Raw genomic sequence first — 27,796 nt, 5'->3', positions numbered from 1 at the left:
CCTCAATTCAAGTGTTTTCAAACCACTGATGTTACAAGTGTTTATACTAGGCTAGCCTGTATAAGCGTTTAACAGTAGACTATGTTTAAGAAATTTGGTATAGGCTGCTTTATTTTATTTTATATGTGACATGTTCAACATGTGACAGGTTCAACTTTACATGTTGGAATTCCATGGACTGCAAGGATGGCTCAGACAATATCATCTCAGTGAGACATGCAGGCGACACTGATCTAACTTTGCCTGTTAAAAATATAGGCTATATAATACAAATGTATAGTTGCCATTGTTATTCCAATGACAGAAGACTAGGGCTTTACGCTTTTCTTCCTGGATGTCTCAAGAGATTACGTTGACGGCTTTGTAGTTCGCGATGCGCGGTCGGAGTCCGCCTCTGCAGCCGGTGCAATGACTGCTTATGGGCTGCATTCGTCTTTGCGCTTGCTGTGGCCACTGATGGCGGCCCTGCAGGTGGTGCTCGGACGGACAGGTCTGCAGCTGGCGGCGGCCGCGGAATCTGAGCGATCCGTTAGCAGGGCTGCCATCAAAGCGACGCTTCTGAAACGGGGGCAGGCGGGTGAAACTGTCACTCTCGAAGGGGTTTTCGCCGGAGCCAGCGTGAGGGGTTCAGCAGAGGGAAAGCTAATGCAGGTAGGTTTTTAAAGTTAATTTGAAGCTACTTTGATGCACTTTTGTGAAATTAAACTCCTATGTTTTTTGTATTTTAACGTTGAGGAGAACTCTTCCTCCTCGTTCTCTCTTTGTTTGCAAAGTTCCATAGATTCCAAGTCTGCTGATTATTCTTAAGCAGTAATTTCGTATTGCACTTGGGCAAATACATTACGAAAAAGTACAATACGCACGTTACACAGCTCACTACGTGTTTATTAATGAATACATATAGCAACACAGGCAGTCATGGTATAGGTTGAGGTGAACTCGCCCCTCTTCTTTCACTGTAAAAGTGCTACATAAACACAGTTAGTCATTTCAGCATTGAGCCCTGTTCCGCAGGGAGACGACACACGAGTGATTCCATGGATCCTGGATGTGTTTTGTCTGTTTAACCATAGACAGCATTTTATTTTATTGTTGTCTTGGCTTTCTTGATGCATGTGGCTTGTCAGGCAGACAGGTGTACGCAGGTAGACACACAAATGGCTGATGTTATAACATTAGAGCCATTTGTGTGCTAGGTGGAGAGCTGCTTCAGAGTTTGTTCTCTTAAACCCTTGTGTTCACTATCCTGCTGTAGCATGTTCCCCGATTTGTAGGATAGCGGAATCATTTCGTCCATCTATTTGCTGAGGGACAATTATACTGACCAATTACCATCCACATTTTAGCTATCGTTGACTCAGAGGTCATATTCACTTTCAGAAATTAGTTTTCATGTTTTAGGTTTGACCAATTTCATCTGATTTTATTAGTTGTCTAAGAAGAAACTGTGGTTCAACTACAGTCATTTTGTCATTATCAAGTTTGACATTTTCCATAACACCAATGCACTACAATACTGTAGTTCTGCTGTTATTATGGGGTCAATCTTGCTTCACTATGCATACAGTGTAGTCCGTAAGCATTTGGACAGTGACACTGTTTTTTTCATTTTGTCTCTGTACTCCTGCACATTGAATTTGAAATAAAACAATGACAGGTGTGTTAAGTTTAATGCATAAAAGAGCTGGAAAAGGGGCTAGAGTTGATTATAGGTGTGCCATCTGCATTTTGAGTGGGCTGTTGTCTCTCCACATGAAGACTAAGGAAATGTCAATACCAGTAAAGCAGGCCATCATTAAGCCGAAAAATCAGAATAAATCAATCAGAGACACAGCCAAACAATTAGGCATGTCAAAATCAACTGTTTGGTGCATTGTTAAGAAGCAAGAATGCACTGGTGAGCTCAGCAATGGCAAACGACCTGGTAGACCACGGAAGACCAGTCACTGGATGACAGAAGGATCCTTTGAAAGGACAATCCCTTTGTGACTGGTATAGAACGCTCTCCAGGATGTTGGTGCACATGTCCAAGATCACCATGAACAGACGATGGACAGACGAGATGAAGATAAAACTACCAGAGTGATCGAAAGTGTGGATGGAACAAAGCATACCTCCTCATCTGTCAAACGTGGTGGGGGTAGTGTTAATGCTTGCGTATGTGTGGCTGCCACTGGAACTGGCTCACTTGTGTTAAGGATGAATGCTGAAGTATACAGAAACATCTTGTCTGCTCAGATCCAAGCAGTTTTATTAAAACTGATTAGACTGTTCTTCGTCATGCAGCAGGAAAACGATCCAAGCATACAGCCAAAACAACCAAGGAGTTTTACAGGCCAATAAGTGGAATGTTCTTGACTGGCCAAGTCAGTCACCTGACCTCAACTGAGCATGCATTTCACTGGCTGAAGACCAGCCTGATTTCCTTTTGTGTTCATTTGTCCAATTACATTTGGTTTAGACTATGTATAAAAAGGGCTGTAATTCCTACTCGGTTCACCTTAACCACACAAGCTTAGAACCTATGCACTTGTAAGTCGCTTTGGATTAAAAGCGTCTGCCAAATGACTAAAATGTAAATGTAAATGTGATTGTTTTATTTCAGTCATTTATTTCAGCTGCTGGAGTACAGAGCTAAAACAAAAAACCTGTATCACTGTCAAAATACTTAAGGACTGCAATGTAGATTGCACATTTCATCCTAAAATTATTTTATTTTTTCACACAACTCTTTTAAACTCTGCAACCGCCAATATGATTTTATTTCAAGAAAAGAAAAAGAGGAGACAAGATGCTCATCATTTCCAGTCCCACTGGGCGTTAAGCCCACTCTGACCAGGCTCCCCTCTTTCCCAGTGAGAAGAGACCTTTGGCCTTAGACAGTTCAGTTCAGGTCAGTTTTGAAACAGCTTTGTTCATAGAAATTCACCATATTTTGAAATACCCCCCCCCCCCCCCCCACGCACACAAAGATTTTTCCTCTTTTAATTATGCAGATTCTGTCCACTGCTGCCCCTGAAAATAGTTGTATTCAGATTCATTTCTCTGTTAAAGATGAAGGCTTAACCTCATGCTGTGATAATTGATAGTCACTGATCTGACCAGTGGTAACTTGGATCTTTGCCTGCAAAAGACACATTGTACCTCTGGTCCTATACTGAAGCTGACGGAAGGTATTAATCACACAGTAATCTTCCACAAATAGTGTTCTGTTTCTGACCTTTTGTTTCAAGCTACATTTCTGCATTTATAGTATAGAGGTAGTCTCTCTTTTGTTTTCTGAGCTGTGCTACTTAAAGTAATTGTGAGCATCAAAAGATCACAACTCAGAATCTGAGGATTAAAGTTGATGGACAAGTCTAATAGGAGTCTTAGGAGACGTTATTTGGTATTTTTGGACCAATGTCTTGGAATGCCGAATGAGGTGCCCTGCATGTGGGCGGTAGAAGCAGCCACCTGGGTGTGGATAACAATGCCACTGTTGTGTGTGTGTGTGTGTGTGTGCATGTTTATGTATGTGTGTATGCATATGTGTGTGCATGTTTATGTATGTGTGTATGCATGTGTGTGTGTGTGTGTGTGTGTGTGTGTGTGCGTGTGTGTATGTGTATGTATATGTGTATGCGTTTGTGTGTTTGTATGTGTGTATGTGTGCGTGCGTGTGTGTGTATGTGCATGTGCATGTGTGTGTGTGTATGTGCGTGTGCGTGTGAGTGCATTTCCTTTTGCTGTCTTTTCTTCCCATGCAGTTAGATTGTGGGCCACGTCCAAAAGATGGCTCTTTGGCTGGATGTGCTGACCAGCAGTGAGCAGTCTTTCTGTGGTGTCTGGCAGTGTGTTCCCATATACTGCCCTGTTTTCCAAGATTTATCACCGACTTTGGGTCTACCAGTCATCTAACTCTTTGACGCTCTGATACCAGTGGAGGTTCCTGTGTGATGATCATGCTTTCGATGGGGGTTATTTGCAAATGTATTGGTCATATGTCTATGTGCCTGATTCTGTTTGTTCAGGAAAGCATCTATGGAACACTGGAAAACCTCATTAGATGAATTCGGTGGAATCTATCCTTCTTTTGATCCCCCATGGAAAGCAACACACTAATATTCCTTGAAATTGTGGCAGAGATCTTGTCTTAATTCCGTGCTCATATTTCTTATTTCTGTAGGTATAGAAACTGTTAATAAAAACACTTGGGTGGTATTTTGCGCCATGTTTCTGTGCTGGGCAGCTCCACAATCACCCCAGCATCATTCATTACGTCTGCTGCTTCTGGCACGTCTGCTGGACATTCAGAAGCTGAACACGAGCTTGATGGTTTGTTAAGCCTTCTTTTTCCTCATGAATCCATTTAGCATCCATTACCTTTCCATTAACAAGAAATGACGTTTAAAGTCTGAATTGGAATTGGAATTAGAATCAGTAATGTGAATTTTCTGTGTGTGTCACTTGACACAATTATCATAGAGGATAGTACTACTGAGACCTGGGTCAAATACATGCTGTAATTGTTTTTGGTTCAAATACAGTGCCCTCCATAAGGTTTGAGACAGAGACCCATTATGTCTTGATTTGCCCCTGATTTCCTGCAATTCTAGATTAGCCACATATTAACTGTATGATTCCTAAAGTGGACATTGGCAGATTTTATGATGTGATTGTTTAGACGTTTTGGTTTCACCATTTGCCATTCACCAATTCTCAAATTGTGGAGTACAGAGTCAAATAAATAAACGATGGGGTCTTTGTCCCAAGCATTATTGAGGGCATCATACTTTTATGTGCTCAATTGATCTGGCCTGATGCAATTGAGCTAAACAAGAGGACCAAGTATTTGAATCCAAAACAAGTACGTATTTGCGTATTTGGTCTGGTCCAAATAGCTGGTCCCTTTTTTTAAACACAGGTTATTATTAGCGTTGTATATTTTTACTAGCACTTTTATTTTAACAGAGCTTGGCGATAGCAGGCTGACACTGATATATTGCCCTGTTGATTCACTACTGCAGGAAGTTCCTGTGTTAAAACGGCACATTTTCAGTGACGGTGTCAAAACATCTGGAGCTTCCACAGGACTGCACACAAATACTGGCTTAGCCAGTGTGTGGTGAGATGAAAGCATGTTTGTGGAGTAGCTCCTGACCTCCCGCCTTGATGAATCCAATGTCTGGAGCGCACTGCCGACACGAGGCTCTACTCCCAACCCCCCCCGTCCCCATCCCCGACACATACACTTTCCAGGACAAATGCCTCCCAAAATTCCAAGCATTCTATCTCATCAGTGTAGTGTGCAATGTCTGTTGTCATAGCATTTCAGTGGACAATGAACAAAAGTAACTTTAAAGTATGGTTTTTATTATCTTTTCATACATCTTATCTCTGTGTTTTACTTCCAGTGTTTCTGACAGTGTTTCTGTCTTATGCACTCTGCGTTAGTCTCAAAGTAGAAACAAACTTGTTCTCCTTAAATTCTTGCACACTTTATTGTGTTGTAGATTGCCAGTTTCCCCATCAATCTACACCCAATAACCCATGACAAAGTGAAAACATGTTTCTAGAAATGTTTGCAAATATCTATTCAAAATCTTTATGTCTTCTGAAATCTCTCAGAAGTATTCAGACCCTTTGCTGTGGCACTCGGGTGCACCCTGTATGCTTTAATGATCCTTAAGATGTGTCTAGAACTTGATTGGAGGCCACCAAAAACCCAACGGTCACTCTAACAGAGCTTCAGAAGTCCTCTGCAGAGATGGGAGAACCTGCCAGAAGGACAACCATCTCAGCAGCACTAGATCAACCAGGCCTTTATGGTAGAGTGGCTAGACGGAAGTAAAAGGCATATAACAGCCTGCTTGGAGTTTGCCAAATGGCATTTCTATTCCAAGCACTATATCTGGCGAGCAGCTGACACTGCTCATCACCTGGGTACTACCATCCCTACGGTGAAGCATGGTGGTGGCAGCATCATGCTATGGGGGTGCTTCTCAGTGGCAGAGACGGGGAGACTGGTCAGAATTGAGGGAATGCAGCCAAATTCAGAGAGGTCCTTGAAGAAAACCTGCTCCAGAGTGCACGCAACCTGTCTTGGACAAGTCTCTAACTGCCCAGTCAAAGCACTGACTTAAGCCCCGTAGAACATCTGCAGAGAGACCATAAGATGACAGCTCACAGGTGCTTTCCATACAATCTGACGGAACTTGAGAGGATCTGCCAGGATTCACTTGCATTATGGGATATTGAGTGTAGATTGAAGGGTAAACATGGCAATTTTATCCATTTAACATTAAATCTACAATACAATTAAATGTGCCAAAAGTGAATGGGTTGGAATACTTTCTGAAGCCACTATTATCATTATTAATGTAGTATTATATTATTTTAGTACAAAAAGCACAGCCCAGATTCTCTTTTAATTTAATAATTATTTTAACTAAGTGCACATACACGCATTCCTAATTAGAGACCCCGATAGAGACAACACTGATGGAGGGATTTGTGTGAAAGGGTGGTGTGGGCGGAGTGGGGGATGGGAGCTCCCTATAGCAGCACTGTGGTGTGGGAGCTCCCTATAGCAACTCTGTGGTGTGGGAGCTCCCTATAGCAGCTCTGTGGTGTGGGAGCTCCCTATAGCAACTCTGTGGTGTGGGAGCTCCCTATAGCAGCTCTGTGGTGTGGGAGCTCCGTATAGCAGCTCTGTGGTGTGGGAGCTCCGTATAGCAGCACTGTGGTGTGGGAGCTCCCTATAGCAACTCTGTGGTGTGGGAGCTCCCTATAGCAACTTTGTGGTGTGGGAGCTCCCTATAGCAGCACTGTGGTGTGGTGTGGGAGCTCCGTATAGCAGCTCTGTGGTGTGGGAGCTCCCTATAGCAGCTCTGTGGTGTGGTGTGGGAGCTCCCTATAGCAGCTCTGTGGTGTGGGTGCTCCCTATAGCAACTCTGTGGTGTGGGAGCTCCCTATAGCAGCACTGTGGTGTGGTGTGGGAGCTCCCTATAGCAGCTCTGTGGTGTGGGAGCTCCCTATAGCAGCACTGTGGTGTGGTGTGGGAGCTCCCTATAGCAGCTCTGTGGTGTGGGTGCTCCCTATAGCAGCACTGTGGTGTGGGAGCTCCCTATAGCAGCTCTGTGGTGTGGGAGCTCCCTATAGCAGCTCTGTGGTGTGGGAGCTCCCCATAGCAGCTCTGTGGTGTGGGAGCTCCCTATAGCAGCTCTGTGGTGTGGGAGCTCCCTATAGCAGCTCTGTGGTGTAGGAGCTCCCTATAGCAGCTCTGTGGTATGGGAGCTCCCTATAGCAGCTCTGTGGTGTGGGAGCTCCCTATAGCAGCACTGTGGTGTGGGAGCTCCCTATAGCAGCTCTGTGGTGTGGTGTGGGAGCTCCCTATAGCAGCTCTGTGGTGTGGGAGCTCCCTATAGCAGCTCTGTGGTGTGGGAGCTCCCTATAGCAGCTCTGTGGTGTGGGAGCTCCCTATAGCAGCTCTGTGGTGTGGGAGCTCCCTATAGCAGCACTGTGGTGTGGGAGCTCCCTATAGCAGCACTGTGGTGTGGGAGCTCCCTATAGCAGCACTGTGGTGTGGGAGCTCCCTATAGCAGCTCTGTGGTGTGGGAGCTCCCTATAGCAGCACTGTGGTGTGGGAGCTCCCTATAGCAGCACTGTGGTGTGGGAGCTCCCTATAGCAGCACTGTGGTGTGGGAGCTCCCTATAGCAGCACTGTGGTGTGGGAGCTCCCTATAGCAGCACTGTGGTGTGGTGTGGGAGCTCCCTATAGCAGCTCTGTGGTGTGGTGTGGGAGCTCCCTATAGCAGCTCTGTGGTGTGGGAGCTCCCTATAGCAGCTCTGTGGTGTGGGTGCTCCCTATAGCAGCTCTGTGCACGCCAGGGCAAGCAGGGCTGAGTGGGGTGAGCTCATCGCCGGTGGCATGGTGCACATACGCAGAGTGCTGACGTGCTCACTTGTGTGTGCTAGGTAGTGAGGGAAAACAGGGCACTGTGGGGCCCAGTGTCTCTCTGAGCAACACTTGTCGCATTGATGGTATACATATAATGGCTTGTAGACCACAAACCAATTAATGCTGAGATGTGGAAAATGTAATCAATTTCAGGTAAAACTGGCTAAAGTTTGCCTTTGATATTTCAGTAATTTGGGGCAGAAGGGGTAGAGCGCAAACTTGCCTCCCCTAGATCCAGCCCTGATGGACACTCTCCCAGTCTCTCCAGCTTGTGTGGAAACAGGGGCTTATAAAATCACTGCCGTTCTTTCATGTTCCGATCTCCCAAAACTTTGCCAGAGGCCTGTCCCTCTGGGGATTAAATCAAACATTCTTTCTCCCAATTTATTTTGCAATTCATTTTTTAAATCGGATCAAAGAGACGATATCCTCCACACTGTATTAAATGCTGCAAATCGGGTTTGACGGCGCAGCACTTTGAGCAGAAAGGAGCTGTACCAGTCTTTTAAACACCCGAGCATCTGTGCAACTCTCATGTGCGTGCACTGCCGTTTTTTAACTGCATCTCAAATCATACGAGACTAATTCATTTTGTGTTTTTACATTTTTACATTGTGCTCCCTGCTTTTTTTTTTTACTAAAACCCATTCTTATTTTTCTTAATTTCTGCCTGTATGCCTGTCGCCTTGCAATACATGTTAAGCACTTTATATGTGTAATGGTGGGTGTGGATACACAGCTTATTTTTCTGGATGGATTTACTGTACCTATTCTATTTTTGAAGAAAAAAAAGTTTAAATTCTTATTATATGCCTATTAACAAGCAGTTACACACATCAACATAACAATCACATCACACACAGCGCATCGCATCACATAGTTGAAGAACACCTGTCTCTGGAGGAATGATAATCTTTAAATATATATATATATTTTTTTTTTTTCTTGAAAAGTATTAGTGCCTGTGGTGGCAGGAAGTTCTGGGAGCCCTGCAGCTACAAATACCCAGTTGCATCTTCAAACGGCTTTACCACCCTGTGTAGATGTGGTGTGGGGCATAGCTTTTATAAAATATGTTTACGACTCCAGGTGCTTTTTGTAGGAAGGAGATGTAGGAAACGGCTTGTTTTCAGACGTGTTTATCAGTGAGTTGTGTGGAGCCTGAGTCCTGGCCATGGGTGTTGGTGAAGGAAGTTCACTTTCCCGTACCAGAAGCCCACTTTGTGTGGCAGGGAAGCAGGCAGCTGCTGTGTGCGGAGGCCCTGCCGCTGGTCTGATCTGCAGCCACTCGCGTTTCCCCCATCACCCGGCGCACTGGGCATCGCACGCAGGCGCTCTTTCCCCCGCCCGTCTGCCCGTCCGCCCGTCTGCGCAACCCGGGATCAGGCCTCGGATACAGTGTCACAGCGCTCCCTGAATAACACGTGGAAAAGGCTCGAGGCACCTCCTTAGGCCTGGCCAATGCCCTCAGTGGCCACAGCTCCAGAACGCAAGAGCCCCCTGCCTGGTAGAGTCCCCCAGCTGTAGAACTCACAATTCCGGCAGAGAGTGTGCGTTCGATAGGGTTGAATTTGAATGCTGTTCACAGAGCTGCTATAGAGCTGCTATAGGGAGCTCCCATACCACATGGTCAATTTCTTATAGACTAAATTTGTCCATGGTCTGCAAGTGGGAAAATGTTTGTACAAGTACACTGCACAATTGCATGAATATAACCTACGTCATGTATGTCAGACATAATTACATGGAACTCTATGAAACTCAATGCTACAAGGTCTGGCTGTTTGTATTTTTACGTTCTTGCTAATTTTTAAACTGCACTGCTTGTTAAACATGGGCGTGCTTGTACTCTATGATTACACACTGTTTTGTGGTCTGACTGCAGACAACAAGGTAAAAAACATGCTAAAGGAACCATTGCGCTCCAGGGATATTGACATTTCGTACTTCCAAGGCTCTTTATTTTCGCAATGTTACACTGAAAAATAAAGTTACAGTTTTGCATATCATCTTAATCTTTCATTTTAAATTTAAAGGTGCAGTTGCTTTCATGGGCTCAATGTTATTCTGTTCATTTAACCAGTAGTTACAGCTTGCAAGATGTGTAATACTTTTTTTGGAAGTTATATTTCAGATGGAAAACTATAAGAGTAAAATAAAAAATAAAAATAAACCTTGTGTTATCTTGAGAAGCTACTTGGAAACTTTGGCATAATTCCTGCAGATTCCGAACAATTTTAAAATAAATATCTATGTTCACGAATATTAAAAACTTGTATAAAAATAGTATATATTTTATTTTTTTCAATAACATACAGTAGTTTATTAAAATGTTTGCGTTAGATGGATTTTACCATCTAAAGACTTATTTTACTTGCAGCCACCTGCTGTAGGGATGTAAATGAAATGTAAAAAATTCTGCAGAATGTCTTACTGCATAGTAACCACATTGATTTAAGTTCACTTGGTGGAGACCTGACATGATTTGGGACAGTACAACGCAGGGTTATATTTACGAAATTGGATTTAAATACTAATGGCTGTCGTAATTGATTAAATTGTGTACTACTTAATGGCTACTTTTAAATTTTTATGACATTTGTCTTGCTGTCAAGCAATTATACAAATTCAGACATTGATTTATTTTACCCTGCACTGCTCTGTTCATGATTGTCCCTGTCTGCACTTAGTGTTCTGTCTAAGGGTTAATAGAATTTTTATGTGCAGATTTTGCTGAATTAATTGCTCCCAAAATTGTGAATAGCAAAAATAATCTAACGCCGAGAAGTTACTGCTTCACCAATGTCCTGAGGGGCTGCAAGCAGAGACCTCCCCACCTCCCCAAAATTACTGGGAGAGGCACGCCACCTCCTCTGTACTGTCTTTCAAAGCATGTATCTAGCAACATCTTACAATCTTGCTTTGTACACATACAGTACATCTGCAGCTATGAACAGCAAGCTGTGACATATGTACTGTATCACATAATCTGTGTGCAGAACTCAGTTAAACCTATATAAAAGTCAGCCACCCTGTTCCTGCAGTCAATGGATTCTTACTGTCCTGTAGCTTTAAATTTCCGGCCTAATTGAATGAGTTGTGCATTGTTAGGGTTGGAGTGAAAACCTGCAGGACAGTAGATGTCCAGGAAGACAGTTGGGCAGCCCTGTTGTAGAATAATTCTTATTTAGACTTCCAGTTGCCTAAAGGACTGCAGTGATGGGTTACATTGTCTGCTGGCCTGCAGCTTCAGGTGACTGTAGCTGGATTATTAATGTTTAAGGTGACTTTATTGGCTTAAAGGTACAATAGGTAATTTCGGACTCCTAACGGTCAAGAGAGGAATTGCAGCAACAAACACCCTCAAACCACAACACTGTTTATCCCTCCCCCTTCTCTGTGAACGTGCTGACATTGACATGGCATTGGTTGTGGCAATTGGAACCAATTTTCATTATTTATTTACACTACTAAGTGGAATTAGCTGCTGTACTGTACTGTAACATGCATCTGTATGTCGTATGTGGCATATTTACTAAACTAAAGGAGGTACAAACATTTTGATGTGATTAAATGCATTGCAGGATTAAAAATGGGTGTTTTCACGGCACATTACTGAAGCATAGTTGCTAAAATGATGTATAGTTGCATTAAATAAGTAATTACTTCATTACAAAGATGGTAGCTTTATGTTCTTGTAATTCTTTTGCGTTTCCACAGAACTTCAGTGTGGTCTTATGTTGTTTATTATCTTCACAAGGGCTTAATTGAGTAGAGTGATTTATTATCATTTCTGTGCTACAAAGAGATTAGAGATTCCAGGTTTTTTCATAACCCCTCTGGCACCTGAGAGTCAAGGATTAAAACCAGGATTCTGCTCTGTAATTAAATAACTCTCAGGGCTGCATGCTTGAGAGTAAACTTCTCTCAAGAACCCGATTCCCAACCCTGCGCCCAACTACCAGCCCTCATTCCCAACCCTGCTACCCAACTGCCGATCATTATTCCAGCCCTTTAAGCCCTGCTAAGGCCACCCATGGATGCCTCAACATTTTTTTTTCTCCCAGGGTGGCAGGGGAAATTTTATTTATTTATTTATTTTGGCTTATACTGTAAAGTAACCACTGTTGTCTCACATATTTTGTTTCCTTTACTGTTTACTTATATACAGTAATACATCGCTGTACTCCTGGGCAGCCTGTAGCATAGTGGTTAAGGTAAGTGACTGGGACACGCAAGGTCAGTGGTTCTAATCCCAGTGTAGCCACAGTAAGATCTGTACAGCCTTTGGGCCCTTGAGCAAGGCCCTTAACCCTGCATTGTTCCAGGGGAGGATTGTCTCCTGCTTAATCTAATCAACTGTACGTCGCTCTGGATAAGAGTGTCTGCCAAATGCCAATAATGTAATGTAATACTCCCAGAATCTTAACTCTCGTTTAAAAATGGAGTTTGAAGAGGAAAGGGAGAAAGGCTTCCAACGGAGTTGAAAGAAGCAGTTCTTTTTACCCGCGTTGGCATGACATCAAGGACTCGTCAGAGTCCATAATACATGTGAAAAGCACTGTGAACTGTGACATCCGTGCAAGCCACTGGGGGCTATTTCATCCATACCTCTTTAATGATCGCATAGCTTTAATGATCAAGGGCCAAGCATTGCCGTAAAAAAACAATTAGCCAGGACTCGCCATAAAGCATAAAGTCTGATTTGGAGCCCACCCAACTGGCAGAACATTAGTCCGGGATAGGATGAAGGCTTGGTTTTCCGTAAATACTCCTTTTTGTAGTTCGGAGTTTTATTTGTGTGGCTATTACTATGGTCAATTGTGAGATTTTTCAACAGGTGGTTATATACTTGGGCAACACTGGGTGTTGGCATGACTACAAAAGGCACTGACTAAATGTGGTTTTGGAATTCTTGCTGCCTGCCTTAAATCTCTCAACAAACGTGTCTATGAAATGCTGGTATTCCATTGTGGGTTTTGCTTTGGAAAAAAAACTTGGAGTTGTGTCTCTGAGGTTTGCTATGGTCTCTTTCCATTGGGCCTCTACTACAGAATGTGCTCTTCCTTGGGGCATCAGGGAAAGTGGTTTTGTGAAGTAAAAAAAACCCTGCAGAACAGTCTAATCTGTTCCGTTGTTGGCTTTGTCATAAACACCGCAGAGAAAATGGCCCCCAGCAATGAGACTGAGCCTTTGAAGATACATTTAAAAAAAAAAAACTATTTTCCTTTTTTTCGGTCAGTAATTTTGCTCCTAATTGCCATTTGTGCCACCCACATCTGCACAGGAAGCTACAGCTAAAGGACATGTTCTCCTTTAATGCCCTCGCTTGAGAATGAGTGACTATTCTACACAGTACTACAGGAGAGCTAGGACCAAACCATTGATGGAGACTCATCGCCTGCAAAGATGAAATGTTGAAGCAAATGCTGTAAATTGCTGTTGGAGGTTTCCAGCAGTCCAGTTCAGCACTGGTTCCACTTCTTTTGGCACTTTAGTGAGAGTGGAAATTTCTTGTGCTGTATGACTTACCATTATCCATTGTCTCAATTGATGATTTATATCCCTTTCATGCCCAAATATTTGAGATGAGTGCTGTTGGAGCCATGAAGCTGGCGTGTCATTATCAACAATGTGAAAGTACAGTAGCAGACTGTAGCTGGATTATACACATGAAGGCTTCAAGTTGCCCGACCTTTCGGGCAGTGTAACAGATAGCTGCAGCCTATATCAGAGATGGACTTTGCTGGCAAGTCTAATAGCTTATAACTGGGGTTTTCAGATTGCTGCTGTGTTTCCCTTATGTAGGTTTCCATTGCCTTCAGAGATGGAAAAATCATATGTAAATCAAATTAAATTAAAAATATCACCATGCTTTGTGAGATGGCCCTATATATTTATTTTTTATCTTCTGGGACAGAAATAGGATGCCTTGTTCTGTAATTATGTAAAAGTAAAAACTTTGAGCGCACAAGTTTATAGTGTGCTCAAAAGGAATCATGGAAAACATAGCATTAAATGTTCCGCACACAAGGCTTGTCTGTTCGGCATGAAACGCTAGGACTTTGGTGGTTCTTTTCTTTGTTTCTCAGATGTCACAGAATTGAACATGTCACTGTCCTTTTGCTGTGAAGACTTACATTATTGAGACCTTTTTATTAAGGGTCTTTTGACAGAGTACAGCCTTCGCTAAGCGAAGTGAATCTTGGCGGAAAATTGGCACCTCAATCTCAATCCACACCTGCAACCTGAGGGCCTCTGAGGTCCAATGCCTCCAGTTCAGAGAAAAGGTACCTAACATTTTAAATGAGAAAATTATATATTGTGAATGTATTGGTTTTAAAAGTGTATGGCTGCCCTTACAGATGACACAAACATGCATAATGTCCACCTGCTCTGCATTACTAGACAATAATACTTTCTGAATCCCTCATGCCATTCCCTGGGTTATGTCTGGTCTGCAGTGGTGCACTGTTGAAGGCCTTGCTGATCCGCTGGATGTGTTGGGCTAGCGATAGCACCACCCCGTACGGGTGAGTTATGGAGTGGGCCGTGTGGGGTAGAGCAGGATCCCAAAAGGGATCTTATGGTTCAGAAAGGGGAACTATGCACAGTTCTTTTCCTTCCGTTCCCCGTGTTGTTGTTGCCCGGACTGCTTTTCCTCCTTTTGTTTAAAAACAAGATAAGTTTGGGCGCATGATTTATTGACTATTATCTCCCAACGGTTCTCAAAACTGATTTCCTTCTCTGCACTTTGTACTTGCACCATTCAAAATGGTACCACGCGGGGGTCTAATATGAATACAAATACATTACAAACACAAATACAATATTTCAACGGAAAAATAAAAACTGCTCTGTAAATTCTGCAATAATTTTGTCTTATTGTCTTATCAAATACCATACAATACATACAGTATACACAGTACATGTGTGCATGTCATGCACAACCCCTTCATCTATCCCCAAACTGTAGCATAACCATTCCAAGCTCACAGGTATACCAGTACCACTACATTACGTTATTTAGCTGACGCTTTTATCCAAAGCCCCTTTATCTGTTGATTAGACTAAGCAGGGGACAAACCAACAGCTGTGTGGATCTTATTGTGGCTACAACCATGCGGGTCCCAGTCCTGCACCTTAACCACAAGGCTACTCAAGGCAGAACCTAAAACTATTTTATATGCACCTGCCAGAACTTTTTAAAGGTACAATAGGTAAGATTTTTGTGCTAAAACATTGTTACAAGACCATTGTAAATCCCTTCCTTTCTTTGACAAAGGCTCACCAAATTTGGGTTTCAAAATATGCAATTGACGGCCCGACACCATGTACCAAAACACTGTACAGCTGTACAATAATTCAAGCTTATTGGTTGAAAATTGGTACAAATTGGCGCAGCCAATGGCGTGTGTGGGGGGGGGGGGGGTTTCCAATTCAGCACGTTCACAGAGAAGGGGGAGGAATAAACAGTGTTGTGGTTCGAGGGTGTTTGTTGCTGCAATTCCTCTCTTGACCGTTCAAAGTCGGCAATTACCTATTGTACTCCACCCAGTCAAGATACCCCCTTCTTGCCCTAGCTTCATGAATTGATATCCAAGGCAGGGCTGCATTAGACAGATTCCCCATTCACACGCCGAGGAGTCCCCACTCTGGCTCCCGCTCAGCTGCCCCACACTCGCTTCGCCCCGCCAAACACAGGTGCCCTTTGATGGAGGATTTGTCTCGCCGGTCCGAACTTAGACTTCAGGGAGCCAGTGTGCGCTGATTGAGTATCCCAGCTGCAGAGCTGTCAGCCCCTGCCAGAAAGATGGATCGGAAACAAAAAAACGGGTGAGTGGCCAAATGTTTGGGAGGATTTGGGTTGATACAATTCCTCATTCATGTGCACTGGCCCGGGATCACAGAGGGGAGACTCAAGCTGTCTTGTAGCACTTGTTTGAAAACGTGAATGAGCGTGACTTACACAATGGGACTCCTGTCACGTTTCTTCTAAACTTGGTGTAGTCCTTTCTGTATGGTACTTGTTTCTTTGTAGTATAGTAAGTCTTTTCTGTGAATAGTCTTTAATCCGTTGCGTGGAAATGGCCATAACTTATATAAACACATGGAAAGAGATTTATTTCATATTTATGTAGATACATAAAGACAAGACAATCATACACAAGGCTAGTATGTGGGGTTCTTGTAAAGAAATACAGGACAAACGGGAAAATTAGCAGAGTATTTTTCCCTTTTCTCTTGTTTGTTTGCTTTTTTGTTTTTGCCTTTTTATTTTGGTCAGAGTGTGTTGACAGATGATTGGGTTGTGTCGTTCTGGGTGCACATTTGTATCTGTTTCTTGTAGATACAGGCCAAGGAGTAGCCACAGATGACATAAATAGCAAACTCGGCACAGCTGTTTATACACGCTGTGGTTTCGTCTGCTCCTGAAATGGGGACTTCAGTTTTAGTACACAGGTTTAGCCTCAAAAACATCAGATCAAGCAAGTGGCTGTTGTTTTTTGTGCTCTCTGTGCCATTTCCAAAAGTGAGTAACCAAAATACTATATATTTTTTTTACTGCCTCTGTTGTTGTTTTTGTTGTTGTTCTTCCTGCCCACCATTGCCATTAAAGTTCATTGATCTTATTGTGTCAGTTGGCAGCTTCTTAATTCAGCAGTTAACAGCAGTTGTTCTGTGATTTATTACTCTTGCTGCTGTCAAAGTGCACCTGTGTGTGCGTGTGTGTTCCTGCATGCATGTATGTGTGTGTGTGTGTGTGTGTGTGAGAGCGAGAGAGAGAGAGAGAGAGAGAGAGAGAGAGAATTACACTGTAACCAAAATCTGTTGCCACTTGACTGCAGCCTAATTTGTCTTTCTGTGAAACACCAGGTTTTTTTTTGGAAGCCTCTAATTTGTAACTTGTTAAAGAAGATAAAACATTAATAAAGCAGCTGATGCATTGTGTGCAGAATAACAGCTCCCTGTGTCACATGACTGATCACATGGGATGCATGTGCCACCAGAGGAGGCTGTCCCAGGTCTCGTGTGGCGGAATGAGCTGATTGGTCACTGACCTAGAAGGCTAATGGTGAAGCTAGCATTCACCAGACTAGCCTTTTCTCTTTTAACAGAGGGAAACTGTGAACAGGAAGGTTCAGCATTACAGTATATCATACAAATCCTTATTAAATCTACTACAAGGCTAGCCGAAGTCTAGCCTGATACTGTACACTCACTGAGCACTTTATTAGGTAGAGCTAATTTAGACAAACAGAGTGGTTTGAATATTTCAGAAACTCCTGGTCTCCTAAGATTTTCACACACAGCAGTCCCTTGTCTGCAGATAATAGTGTAAAAAACAAAAACCATCCAGTGAGCTACAGTTCTGCGGGCAAAAGCACGTTGTTAATGAGAGAGATCAGCGGAGGCTGAAGGGCCAGACTGGTGAAAGCTGACAGGAAGGTGACAGTAATGCAAATGACCATGCATTACAACAGTGGTGTGCAAAAAAGTATCTCAGAATGTACAATGCTTAAGGGTCAGTTGTATTGTGAGTATATGACAATCATGAGTATGATGATTTCACCAAAATATTGCCGTTTAAAGTTGAACAGAATAATTTTTAAAGGCCCTCACACATCTCTTCCTGGTTATAGTATCAAAATAAATGTTCGCAAAGAACAGTGACAAAGTTACTCCCCTGCCCCCTGTGGTCAGCTCGCTGTGTTATCCTTAATCAACAGCATCCGATAATTATGCAAAAACATACGTCATGTCACATGGGAAATAGTTTTACGAAACAGCTCGGAAAAATAACAGCTAGACCCGAAAATATGCATACAGTACTTCAACCAAACCTTGAATCGGTGTGGAACACGAATGGAAAGCTCCAGGGTGATCTGAAAAGCTGTGAGAATACGCGTGTGAGCCCCTGTGTCTCTGGTCTACAGGCCCATCCGCTGTCCCTGTGCAACACCAGCGAGGATGAGTTACAGGACAGCATCTTCATCAGCATCGTCAAGCTGGAGAGCCCAGAACACAAGGTTCTCTATTGCCTGCCTCTACTGGAGAAGGTACAGCCAGCCACCTCACTTATTTATGTGTGTTCCTACTAGAAAAAGCGCATTATATTTAAAAAAAATGTTATTTTCTGTCTCGGGGATTTGGCATGTAGGAGCATCAAAAGCGAGGGACCGGCAGTCATGTTTCAGTTTGCACAGGATGGAAATATGCGTACGTGCAAGTTCCCGTTTTACTGTACTGTGTGCTTGTGTGTGTGTGTATGTATGTGTGTATGTGTGTGTGTGTGTGTGTGTGTGTGCACGTGTGCGTGTGTGTGTGTGCACGTGTGTTTGTGCGCGCGTGTGTGTGCGTGTGTGTGTGCGCGTGTGCGTGTATGTGTGTGAGAGTGTGTGTGCACGTGTGCGTGTGTGTGTGTGTGCACGTGTGTTTGTGCGCGCGTGTGTGTGTGCGCGTGTGCGTGTGTGTGTGTGTGAGAGTGTGTGTGTGTGTGTGTGTGTGTGTGCGCGTGTGTGCACGTGCGCGTGTGTGTGTGTGAGAGAGTGTGTGTGCACTTCCACTGGTTATCTATGACATTGCACACGTGGCACAGGAAATGTTGTGGCCATGGGTTGTGCTGCTGCGCATGGGTGAGTAGAATGAAGAATATGAAACAAGGGATATCCTACAAAAGATCAAAAAAGTTGGCCTACAAGGTGTTTTTGTTCCGTCTGATGGCATGAAGTGGGCACTCTGGAACCTTTGCCCCTGCTCATGCTTTTCTTAGGACTTAGAAAACTCATTTTAGCTGCTTTTAGCTGCTTATAGCTGTTCTCATTCATTCTCAGCTGAAACTTCCTTTTTCAAAGTAGCGGAAATCTTCCAGGGGAAAATTGGGGGTAATTTCCATTTGAGTTTTTGGAACACTGTGACCCTACAAACATATACACTGAAGAACAAATGATTTGGAACGTAAAAGTACACTGATCTTCCCTTTCAGGGGATATCGTGCCTGTTAAGCTGGGCCCTTTCAGAGTGCCAGTGGCCGAATCACTATATGGCACATCCCCAGAATCACTAAGGCGTGGGCTAAACACAAGGCGGCTATTCTCTGGTTCACTAATGTTAACGTACCAGTGTTTCACATCCAACATTTGGTGTGCTATCATTAATGTATGCACCGACTGTAGAATGTTAGAATGTAGTGCTTCTTTTAACAGAAAATCCTGGGAAAACGTGTGACATTGCACTGATTTTCGGCATTTAGTAGACGCTCCTTTCTAGAATAAATTTTTACATTAAATCCACGTATGCAGCTTCATATCCTTTCCATCTTGCATGTAAAACCTCAGTTCTGTATTTTTATGTGTTCTGTGTACAGTTCTGTAAGTGGGTTGCTGGGATACATTTTTTTCAGATTTACAGTACTGTGCAGAAGTCTTAGGCACCTGTACAACACTCTGTCCAGATGAGATTCTTTCAAAAATAATTGAATGAAAGGTCCTAAATAAATGTACTTTACATTTTACATTACATTTTAGTAATTTGGCAGAATAGTTAAAAACTGAATCAAATCAATATTTTTTGTGACCACCCTTCGGCGTTAAAACTGCATCACTTCTCTGAGATAGCCAATGCTGTCCTGCAGTTCTATAAGACACTCAGCAGGGAGGTTGTTCCAAGCATGTTGGAGAACTTGCCACAGTTCTTCTGCAGACTTTGGTTGGCTCCGTGCTTCTGATCTCAGACAGCCTTGATCAAGTTTTTATGTAAAAAGTAGTCAATTGCTTAGAGTAATATGTTTTTTTTAATTAAATGCAAAAATGTCTCTGTATTCTAGTCTAGGGTGCCTAAGACTTCTGCACAGTACTGTATTGTGTCAATTGAATTGATTGGTGAACTGTGTGAGGCATTGAAAGCATTCCTTAAAAACACCCATAGAAATAATGCAGATGTTGAAAAATGAACACGGAGGTGTTTTTAAACTAAAATACTAGACTGCATACTCTTTCAAAGGGCATGCTTCCAGCTGTTCCTGCTGCTTGAAATACGCCCACCAGCTGGGATGCAAACTTAGGACAGCTAAGTTGTTAGGCGTTGGACATGGCTGAGGAAGCTTCTTCTTGACTTCAGTCATTGGGCCGGGGTTGACGTCCATGGAGGAGGTGCCGTTCCCCACTCATATGTCATCTTTCGAACTGAATATGAAGAATTGGACTTGAACTGGCTCTTGAACATTTGAATTGACACTAGCATGACTGTAATGTAATAGCCTTTTAAGTATATCTGATTGAAATGTAATAATGACGTATGCAAAATATGACATATGACAATGAGACCCAGGTTATCCTCTCTCATGAAAGGTTAGAAAATAATGATGCTGAAATCAGTAAAAAAAGAAGATTATTATGAAGTATTAAACATATGTCGTTAAGGTTCAATCATTTTTTATTCAAAGGAAATGTAATTGTTTGACTGTAAGGATAGCTATCAATAGCAAAGATATGAAATATAGTGCACATTGAGGTGTCTCTAAAGTGCTTGCAGTTCCACAAAATGTGGAGTCCTTTTTAGTAATTTACGCCCCCTCAGATTGTTCAATCACACCTAGACGTTTTAAGGAAGAGGGGAAATCTGTTAGAATGCCGACAGGGTAGCATCTGCCTGCACGCTTTTATTTTGACGGATCGCTCTCTCGTACTGATCTTTACGACCTCACGGCCCTTCTCCTCTGAGCTCACCCCGGCCCCCGGCAGAGTTTTAATTGTTCAGCATTAATAACGCTGTCACTTTCCCGCGGAGGCCCGGCGGGCGGGTTCAGACAGAGCCGGGTCCTCTGTGGGTGGGGGCCGCCTGTAAATCACAGCGGTTGCCGTCGGTTACCGTCAGCACTTCTCTCAGCCCATGTCGGACATATCTACGCCTCACAGATTCCTGTTCTGGTCGGCGTGGTTTTCGACTCTCGGAAAGCGTGCCTGCGCCCGCCCACACTCTCGCTCTTCGTAGGAAGAGGGGTCAAAGGGCAGCAGTTTTGTTTCCAGTGTTTTTGTATTAAACACACACACTTTTCTTTCTTCTATTTGTTCCAGTAAAACTGAGTCCTTAAATGACATGTGACCATCGCTGGTGGTTAAGATTTCATCAGGGACCCACTGCTAAACAGACAGTAACGGGCAAAATCAAATGCATTTTCAGAGGACAGAGCTGTTGCTTGCAGGTGTTTGTTTGAAATACATTTGTGCAGGTTTTACAGTGAAGCGTGCTCGAAAATAAACCGTTTTTTCAATCTTGAGGCATAGAGGCAGCAGTATTGCTCACCTCATCAGAGCATGTGTTGGGTTACGGCTTTGTTAAACTCTCCTCAACTTTCAGCAATAATGTTACTAAAAGTGTTGCAGAGCGGAAGGCAGTAGACCACCAGTGTCGTCTGGAGATGCAGCTGTTAAATAACTGTTTCATCCTGGCAATAATACAGTTGAGCTAGTCCTCTACTACGAGCGCAACCACCTACACGCCAACCCTGCAAAGACCTAAGTCTGCTCGTTCCATCTCAGGAATCGCAAAGCCAACCGACCTCTTAACATCGATTGGTCTGGAAAGCCACTTGAGCACTGTACCCACCCTGTCTACCTTGGAGTAAAACGAGCACCTCCTCCATGGCTGTCAACCCCCGGCCCAATGACTGAAGTCAGGAAGAAGCTTCCTCAGCCATGTCCAACCCCTAACAACATCTTGGGAAGAAACCAGGCCCCAGCTCTGGATGGAAAAGCATGAGAATGACCCTCCTCCAACTGGCATGGGAATCCCCCCCTTCTGAAGACCTCCTACCTGGCCTACAAGCACCATGGGTTCAGCCACCTGAGAACAGGAAGATCAAAAGCTGCTTTGGTCAGATGGGGCTACAAGACTGGTCCAACCACCTGTGGATGTGGATAAGCAGACCATACTATGGAGCACTCTGCCATCTCCTACCCAAACCTTGCAGCTCAAAAGACCTCACAGAGTTCAATAAAAATGCAAAGATCTGTGTAAAGAAATGGAAAACTGTCATATAACCATCCTGCTTCGAAGAAATGAAAAGAATAACCTTGGCGATAACAATACAGGGGACAATGGAATTGTGTGGAGATGAATATCGACCAGAGTGTGCTAGGCATACACAATGTGGTTTGACCAGACAAAGATGCACCATAATCAAAGCATTGTTTTATGTATGATACCAATATAATATTTATATAGAGGTTAAATACAGGCTAAACTTCAACTCTAATAACATCTAACGCAGGTCCCCACTCCACCCTGTTGCTCATGTCATTGATTGTAGGTGACTGTTAGGAAAGGGTCAGATAGTGACAATGTTACAGGAAATGTAGGGAGCAGTATCTTCCCAGGTTATCACAGATATGTGATACTCTTCTGTTCCTATTTAGTTCCTCTGTAAAGTCAATATGAACAGTACAGTCAGCAATACCTCGTCTTGCTTAACACTGAACTGCTTTCTGCCTGATGAGTAACTCTCTTCAATGAACTTGATACGAGTATGCATTCTGTGTACACACACCAGTGCATTCTGGGAAATAACGGGTAGAGTTCACTGTAAGTTAAGCGGCTTGGCAGGAAAAACGTGCACTTCCTTGAGGCCGGCCTGCTGGTGTGAGCTGTGCGTGTGAACGGGGCTGAGCTCTGGGTCGGAGAGGATCAGCACGGTGTTCAGCGTTTTGATCTGGAGCGCGAGGCACTGCAGCTTAAATCAGGTTCGCCTGAGGTTAGGCAGCCAGGCTGAGGCAGGTCACTCTCTCTCTCTCTCTTTCTCTCACTGCACCCCCCACCCCCAATCCAAGTCTCAGTTTAATAATGTGTGTATTAAAGCGGAATAACTAGCCACAAGCACGGCTGTTTTGTGCTAGGTATGGCAAGCTTTTCTGTCTCATTTAAAGGTACAATAGGTAAGATTTTTAAATGTTAAAACATTGTTACAAGACCACTGTAAATCCATTCCTATCATTGAAAAAGGCTCACTGACATGTTGACTCACCCTCTGGACAGACACTCTGGACCAAAAACATTGTATAATTGTATAATAATTCAAGTTCATCGGTTGAAGGGGGGGGGGGGGGGGGGGGGGGGTTCAACGTCAGCACATTTACAGAGAAGGGGAAGGGATAAATAGTGTTGTGGTTTGAGTGTGTTTGTTGCTGCGATTCCTCTCTTGAGCGTTAGAAGTCCAAAATGACCTACTGTACCATTAAACAGAGATTTAGGCAGTCTTTAAAGAGATGAACTCAGATGTTCCTGTAAAGAGATGTTACTGTTTCCCTTAGAAGGGTCTGTGTACATTGTACAACAAAATTCTATTAAAGATAATGTTTCTGTGTCATATAACACAAATGGAAAACACAGAACACATAATCTTGCATAACCCATTTTCTCTGTGAAAATATTGCTGACGACCGTCTGTGAGCACAGGGTGTTGTGGTCTTCCAAATGGCTCAGGACCATCAGTGTGTTTCCTGGCCCAGCAGTGGCTTCCCTGGAGTGAGAAACCAGGGGAAATGTGACTGAACTGCTGCTGTATTATTCCCATGCTGAACTGTGTTCTGTGAAAGTGGCTAACAGCAGCACTAACCCAGGGAAAGGTTCTGTTGTTAGGATGTACAGCCCCCTAGTGGCAGTGTCAGAATTTTTTCTCCACTTTTTTTCTCTCTCTCTCCCTCTTTCTCTCCCTCTCCCTCTCACTCTCTCACCCACTCTCTCTCTTTCTTTCTCTCTTACTAACTTGCTCTTGCTCTCCCTGTCACTCTCTCACTCCCTCGCTCTCTCTCCCTCTCCCTCTCACTCTCTCACTCCCTCTCTCCCTCACTCTCCCTCTCGCTCTTCCTCTCACTCTCCCTCTCTCATACACTGTCTTTTTTCTCTCTTACTAACTCACTCTTTCTCTCTCTCTCTCTCTCTCACTCTCTCCCTCTCTTTCTCTCCCCCTCACTCTCCCTCCCTCCCTCTCTCTCTCTCACACACTCTCTTTCCCCCCCAGGCTCGGCTTGCTCTGGAAAGAGGGGCTCAGGCAGTCATCTTTGATGTCACTGATGATGTCACTGCTGCAGATGAGGTGAGGGGTTAGGGGTTGCTGTCATTCAGAGGGAAAATCAAACACTGTGAGCCAGGTCTGCTTGTGTTCTGAATACCTGTATGCACTGCTGGTCACTTGTTCATTTGCCCCTTTGTGTGTGTGTGTGTGTGTGTGTGTGTGTGTGGGCACGTGCATGTGTGTGTGTACGCATGCATGTTTTTGTGCATGTGTACAGCTCTGGGACGTTGATATTCTGCCCCGACCGGTGGTTCTGGTCCAAGCCAGGAGTGCTGAAGTTCTGATGAGCCTGGTCAATAAGAATGAAGAAGCTACGGTCCGAATCGAGCTCATGACTGAGCTTCCCAAGTGGGTAGGTCCTCTCGTGCCATCGTACCCGCAGAAACCAATACCTGTGAAGGATTTTACACCTGGTAGTGGCAAACACTGAGTAGTAAGTTGTTGGTGTTTGTATCAGGGGGCACAGATCTCAGGTCCTTTCATGCTGTAACTCAGTTCTGTGACTCAATGCTATGCGTAAGTCTGACTCAGCGTTTTCACTCTCTCCCCAGCCCCAGTATGACCTGGGCATCCTGCTCATTGTGGTCCTCACCATGGTGGCCCTGGCCATGGCATTTGTCTTACGCTTCCGCTGCAGGTCCAAGAGGAGCTGGGTGAGATCACAGCCCCCTGCATGCAGTAATACGTGTCTTACGTATCTTTCTGCGGTTATGTCCCACAGTGATTAATCTGTACTTATCTGCACTTGTGTGTTCTGAAGTGCCTTACAAGTACCATTATTATCTATCATTATTTAGTCTTTGAGTCTTATAAAACAAAATACTCCAACACCTCAGACTGGCACATGAAGGTGCGATTAGTGAAATTTTCTCTCCTGGGTGAATGTCTCTCCTCCCACCCTAAAGGTCTCTGTCCGCCAACAGACTTTACGTGCTGTCAGCAGTCTGGAGACGCGCAGTTACAGCTCCCAGAGGTACCCTGGGAGTCTCCGCCCAGGGGGGGCCGGGGCCAGCTCTAGTACCACCCCTGGCTGTGCCATCTGCTTGGAAGAGTTCTTGGAAGGGGAGGTAGGAGCAGCCAGAAGGTGGTCTGATGTCCGAGACTCGGGGCTGGTGAGGGTCTTGGAGGTCATTGTGAGAGAAAAAAAAGAAGAGAGTTAGTTGAAGACAACAGCTTTTTGGAGAGAAATGCAAGAAGAGAGACAGGGTGGTAATTCTGGATGACAGAGGTGTTAAGAGAGGGTTTCTTGAATTGGGGGGTCGGGACAGCAGCAGAGATATTGGGCCCCATGAAAAGACCTCACACTGGGCCTCGCCACTCCAGACCCGTCCAGGGGACGGGGTTCCCCAGGGTGGAAATGAATGGGAACTGTGAATGTGTTATAAAGTATGTGGACGCATGTCCTCTGGAGTGCCCTGTAAACTGTAAATTGGAATGGGAGAGTGTGTGCGTGCATGTATGGCTTTCTGTGACATGGCCGACTGTGGCACCTCTGTTCCAGGACCTGCGGATCATTTCCTGTGCGCATGAGTTCCATAAGGAGTGTGTGGACCCTTGGCTGCTACAGCATCGCACCTGTCCCCTCTGCATGCACAATATCATGGGTAATGTCCACTGCCCTCATGGGCTGTTGGGAGATTTGGACACAATCAGAGGTGGAAATTCCAGAAAATAAGACATTGATAAGTAGAATCCTGTGCCCACATTGGTCCTTTTCCGATTAGATTGGCCATTTTACCCAATCTCACCCCTGAGTCATGAATAGCCAATTACATGAATTCAGACACATGCAGAATAAAGTCTGAAACATCTGTACTTTGCTTCTTCCATCAGGGGAGGAGATGGCTGCCTCCGAGGCGGCCCTGAGCAGATGGCAGCAGAACACGCCCCACACTCCGGGGATCCTACACCCCATTCCCAGTCCCGAACACCAGCCCCTCCATCAGTTCCCAATCCCGCCCCCTATTCCCTCCCGCCATCGCCCTCTGCTGGGCCTACAGGTGATGCATGGTCTTCCCAGAATGCGCCTGGGTTTGGAGCAACCCCACTGCAGTTGCCACATGCCGGATAGCGACTTTCCCACCGATGGACACACCAGGCGTGGCTATGCGCACCGCTCCTGCTACATCTGCCCTGGGGTCTGTAGCGCTCTCAGCACCCATCCCCAGCCCCGACCACCTCACGCTGGGCCACGCAGCCGGCGGGAAGACGGCCGCTGTCCCGGGGTCGGCTGCCACCCGGAGCACAGCGGTTACCTCGCCGACGGGCCAGCCGGCGACTCCGTCCCCGACTCCCACAGCTCCCTCAGCAGCGACTGCAACCCCTGGGTGTACTGCAGCCCGCTGCGTGCTCGGGCCCGGAGCCAGGACGAGGAATCGAGGGCTCCGTCTCTGGACTCTGTGCAAGTCTACAGCGGCCTGGAGGAGCTCGTGTTCAGCCACGTCCACCGCCACCAGCACCAGCACCGCCATTTCCCCCTCAGCCAGGGGCCACAGCACGCTGCCCCGGATCCGGTTACGGACAAGGACCAGATCAAACAGAAAGGGGTCCAGTGCGCGAAAAGAGACCCTCGAGACACGCGAAACCACAGGACAGAGGAGGGGGACAGCCCCCCTGAGAGTGTGAACTTCCAGATGGCTGCACCCCCCGGCTGCCCCCACACCACCAGACGCCACCAGCGGAGAGGAACGGTCTTCTGCCCGCTGGAAGACCAGGGCCTGGATTCACTAGAAGACTGCAACGGGCCTGTCCATCGCAGCAAGTGCACGGGCCGCTGCCCGAGTCTGGAGGCCCCTTCAGGACTGCCTGTGCCTTTCCGCCTGGACCCTGGGGACTCAGGGGGGTGGCCACCGCTACGGAAGTAACAACATGCGGCTGCAGCGCCCTCCACAGGCCCAAACCGAACTTCAGCTTCAGGGGAACGTGTCCTCCCAAGACTGCCCATAGTGTGCAGGGTCACTAAGCCTGGGAGTGAGCTAAATGTAGACCAGGGATCTTCAAATCTTGCCTGGTTTACTTTTTTTTTCCCAAAGGTAATTTACTGAGTAATTTGTGCTGCTGTTTGGCAAGACTGTCTTCACACCAGACTCCCAGGTAAAGGGAGGGTTGAAAACCAGCTGTTTGTGATTTGATGATCCCTGCTGTAGACATTTGTGCATACTTCCAAACTGAACACAGTGACCAGGGTCTTCACTATTACACATGAACATTTCATTTCTCTGGCTAGACGAAGTATCATTGTTCAGAAACAAATTACATGTTATTTAGCTGATGCTTTTATCCAAAGCGTGAGAACTCATGAAATTCTCATGGAAATCATGATCATCATTAAATATGCCTCTATTCGTATTAGTGGTGTAAATCAGTGGTTCCCACTATATTTGCCAGGTGTTATTCCAACCATTATTGCTACCTCTGAACTGTAACAAGCTGCTATTTTTTCTTAATGAGACACTTCAATGTCTATTGAGGGATGAGTTACCATCCTATTGCCATGTCAGAAATAGCTGTACACACTATAAAGAATAAAACCAGCATAGTGGGTTCCCAGGTGTTTGGAGTTAACAATAGTGATCACATTTTGGCCATACCAAGCCTTCATAGGAACAAAAAAAAAAAAGGCTTTTCCATCACAGGCTCAGAGGTTAAGCTAGATGTGGAAATAACATCATGATGCTGCTGGTATACATTTGGGATTCCCTGCTGAAAATTCCATCTTAAACCAGCCTTTTCAACACTTGTAGCTGGTGGTTCACCACCTGACCAGTTGACCACCAGCTTAC

The 27,796-nt window shown here is 44.8% G+C and overlaps 1 protein-coding gene across 1 annotated transcript; it reads left to right on the top strand.

Moving 5' to 3' along the window:
- Positions 1-408: 408 nt before the first annotated feature.
- LOC133107572 (E3 ubiquitin-protein ligase RNF43-like) lies at positions 409-26,878 on the top strand. The gene is made up of 8 exons (XM_061216565.1): positions 409-651; positions 17,881-18,003; positions 23,961-24,035; positions 24,232-24,366; positions 24,566-24,667; positions 24,920-25,081; positions 25,516-25,618; positions 25,848-26,878. The coding sequence occupies exons 1-8, from the start codon at positions 409-411 to the stop codon at positions 26,876-26,878; spliced, it is 1,974 nt and encodes a 657-aa protein (XP_061072549.1).
- Positions 26,879-27,796: the final 918 nt, after the last annotated feature.

Source organism: Conger conger, chromosome 13 (assembly GCF_963514075.1).
Source record: "Conger conger chromosome 13, fConCon1.1, whole genome shotgun sequence".
NCBI classification, from domain to species: domain Eukaryota; kingdom Metazoa; phylum Chordata; class Actinopteri; order Anguilliformes; family Congridae; genus Conger; species Conger conger.
This window is presented reverse-complemented; position numbering and strand designations above follow the sequence as displayed.

Excerpts from the sequence above, each read along its gene's own strand:
- LOC133107572 (XM_061216565.1), top strand. The coding sequence starts at position 409 with ATGACTGCTTATGGGCTGCATTCGTCTTTGCGCTTGCTGTGGCCACTG. Across the intron at positions 18,004-23,960 it reads GCCTGCCTCTACTGGAGAAG|GCTCGGCTTGCTCTGGAAAG; the intron begins GTACAGCCAGCC and ends TTTCCCCCCCAG. Across the intron at positions 24,036-24,231 it reads ATGTCACTGCTGCAGATGAG|CTCTGGGACGTTGATATTCT; the intron begins GTGAGGGGTTAG and ends GCATGTGTACAG.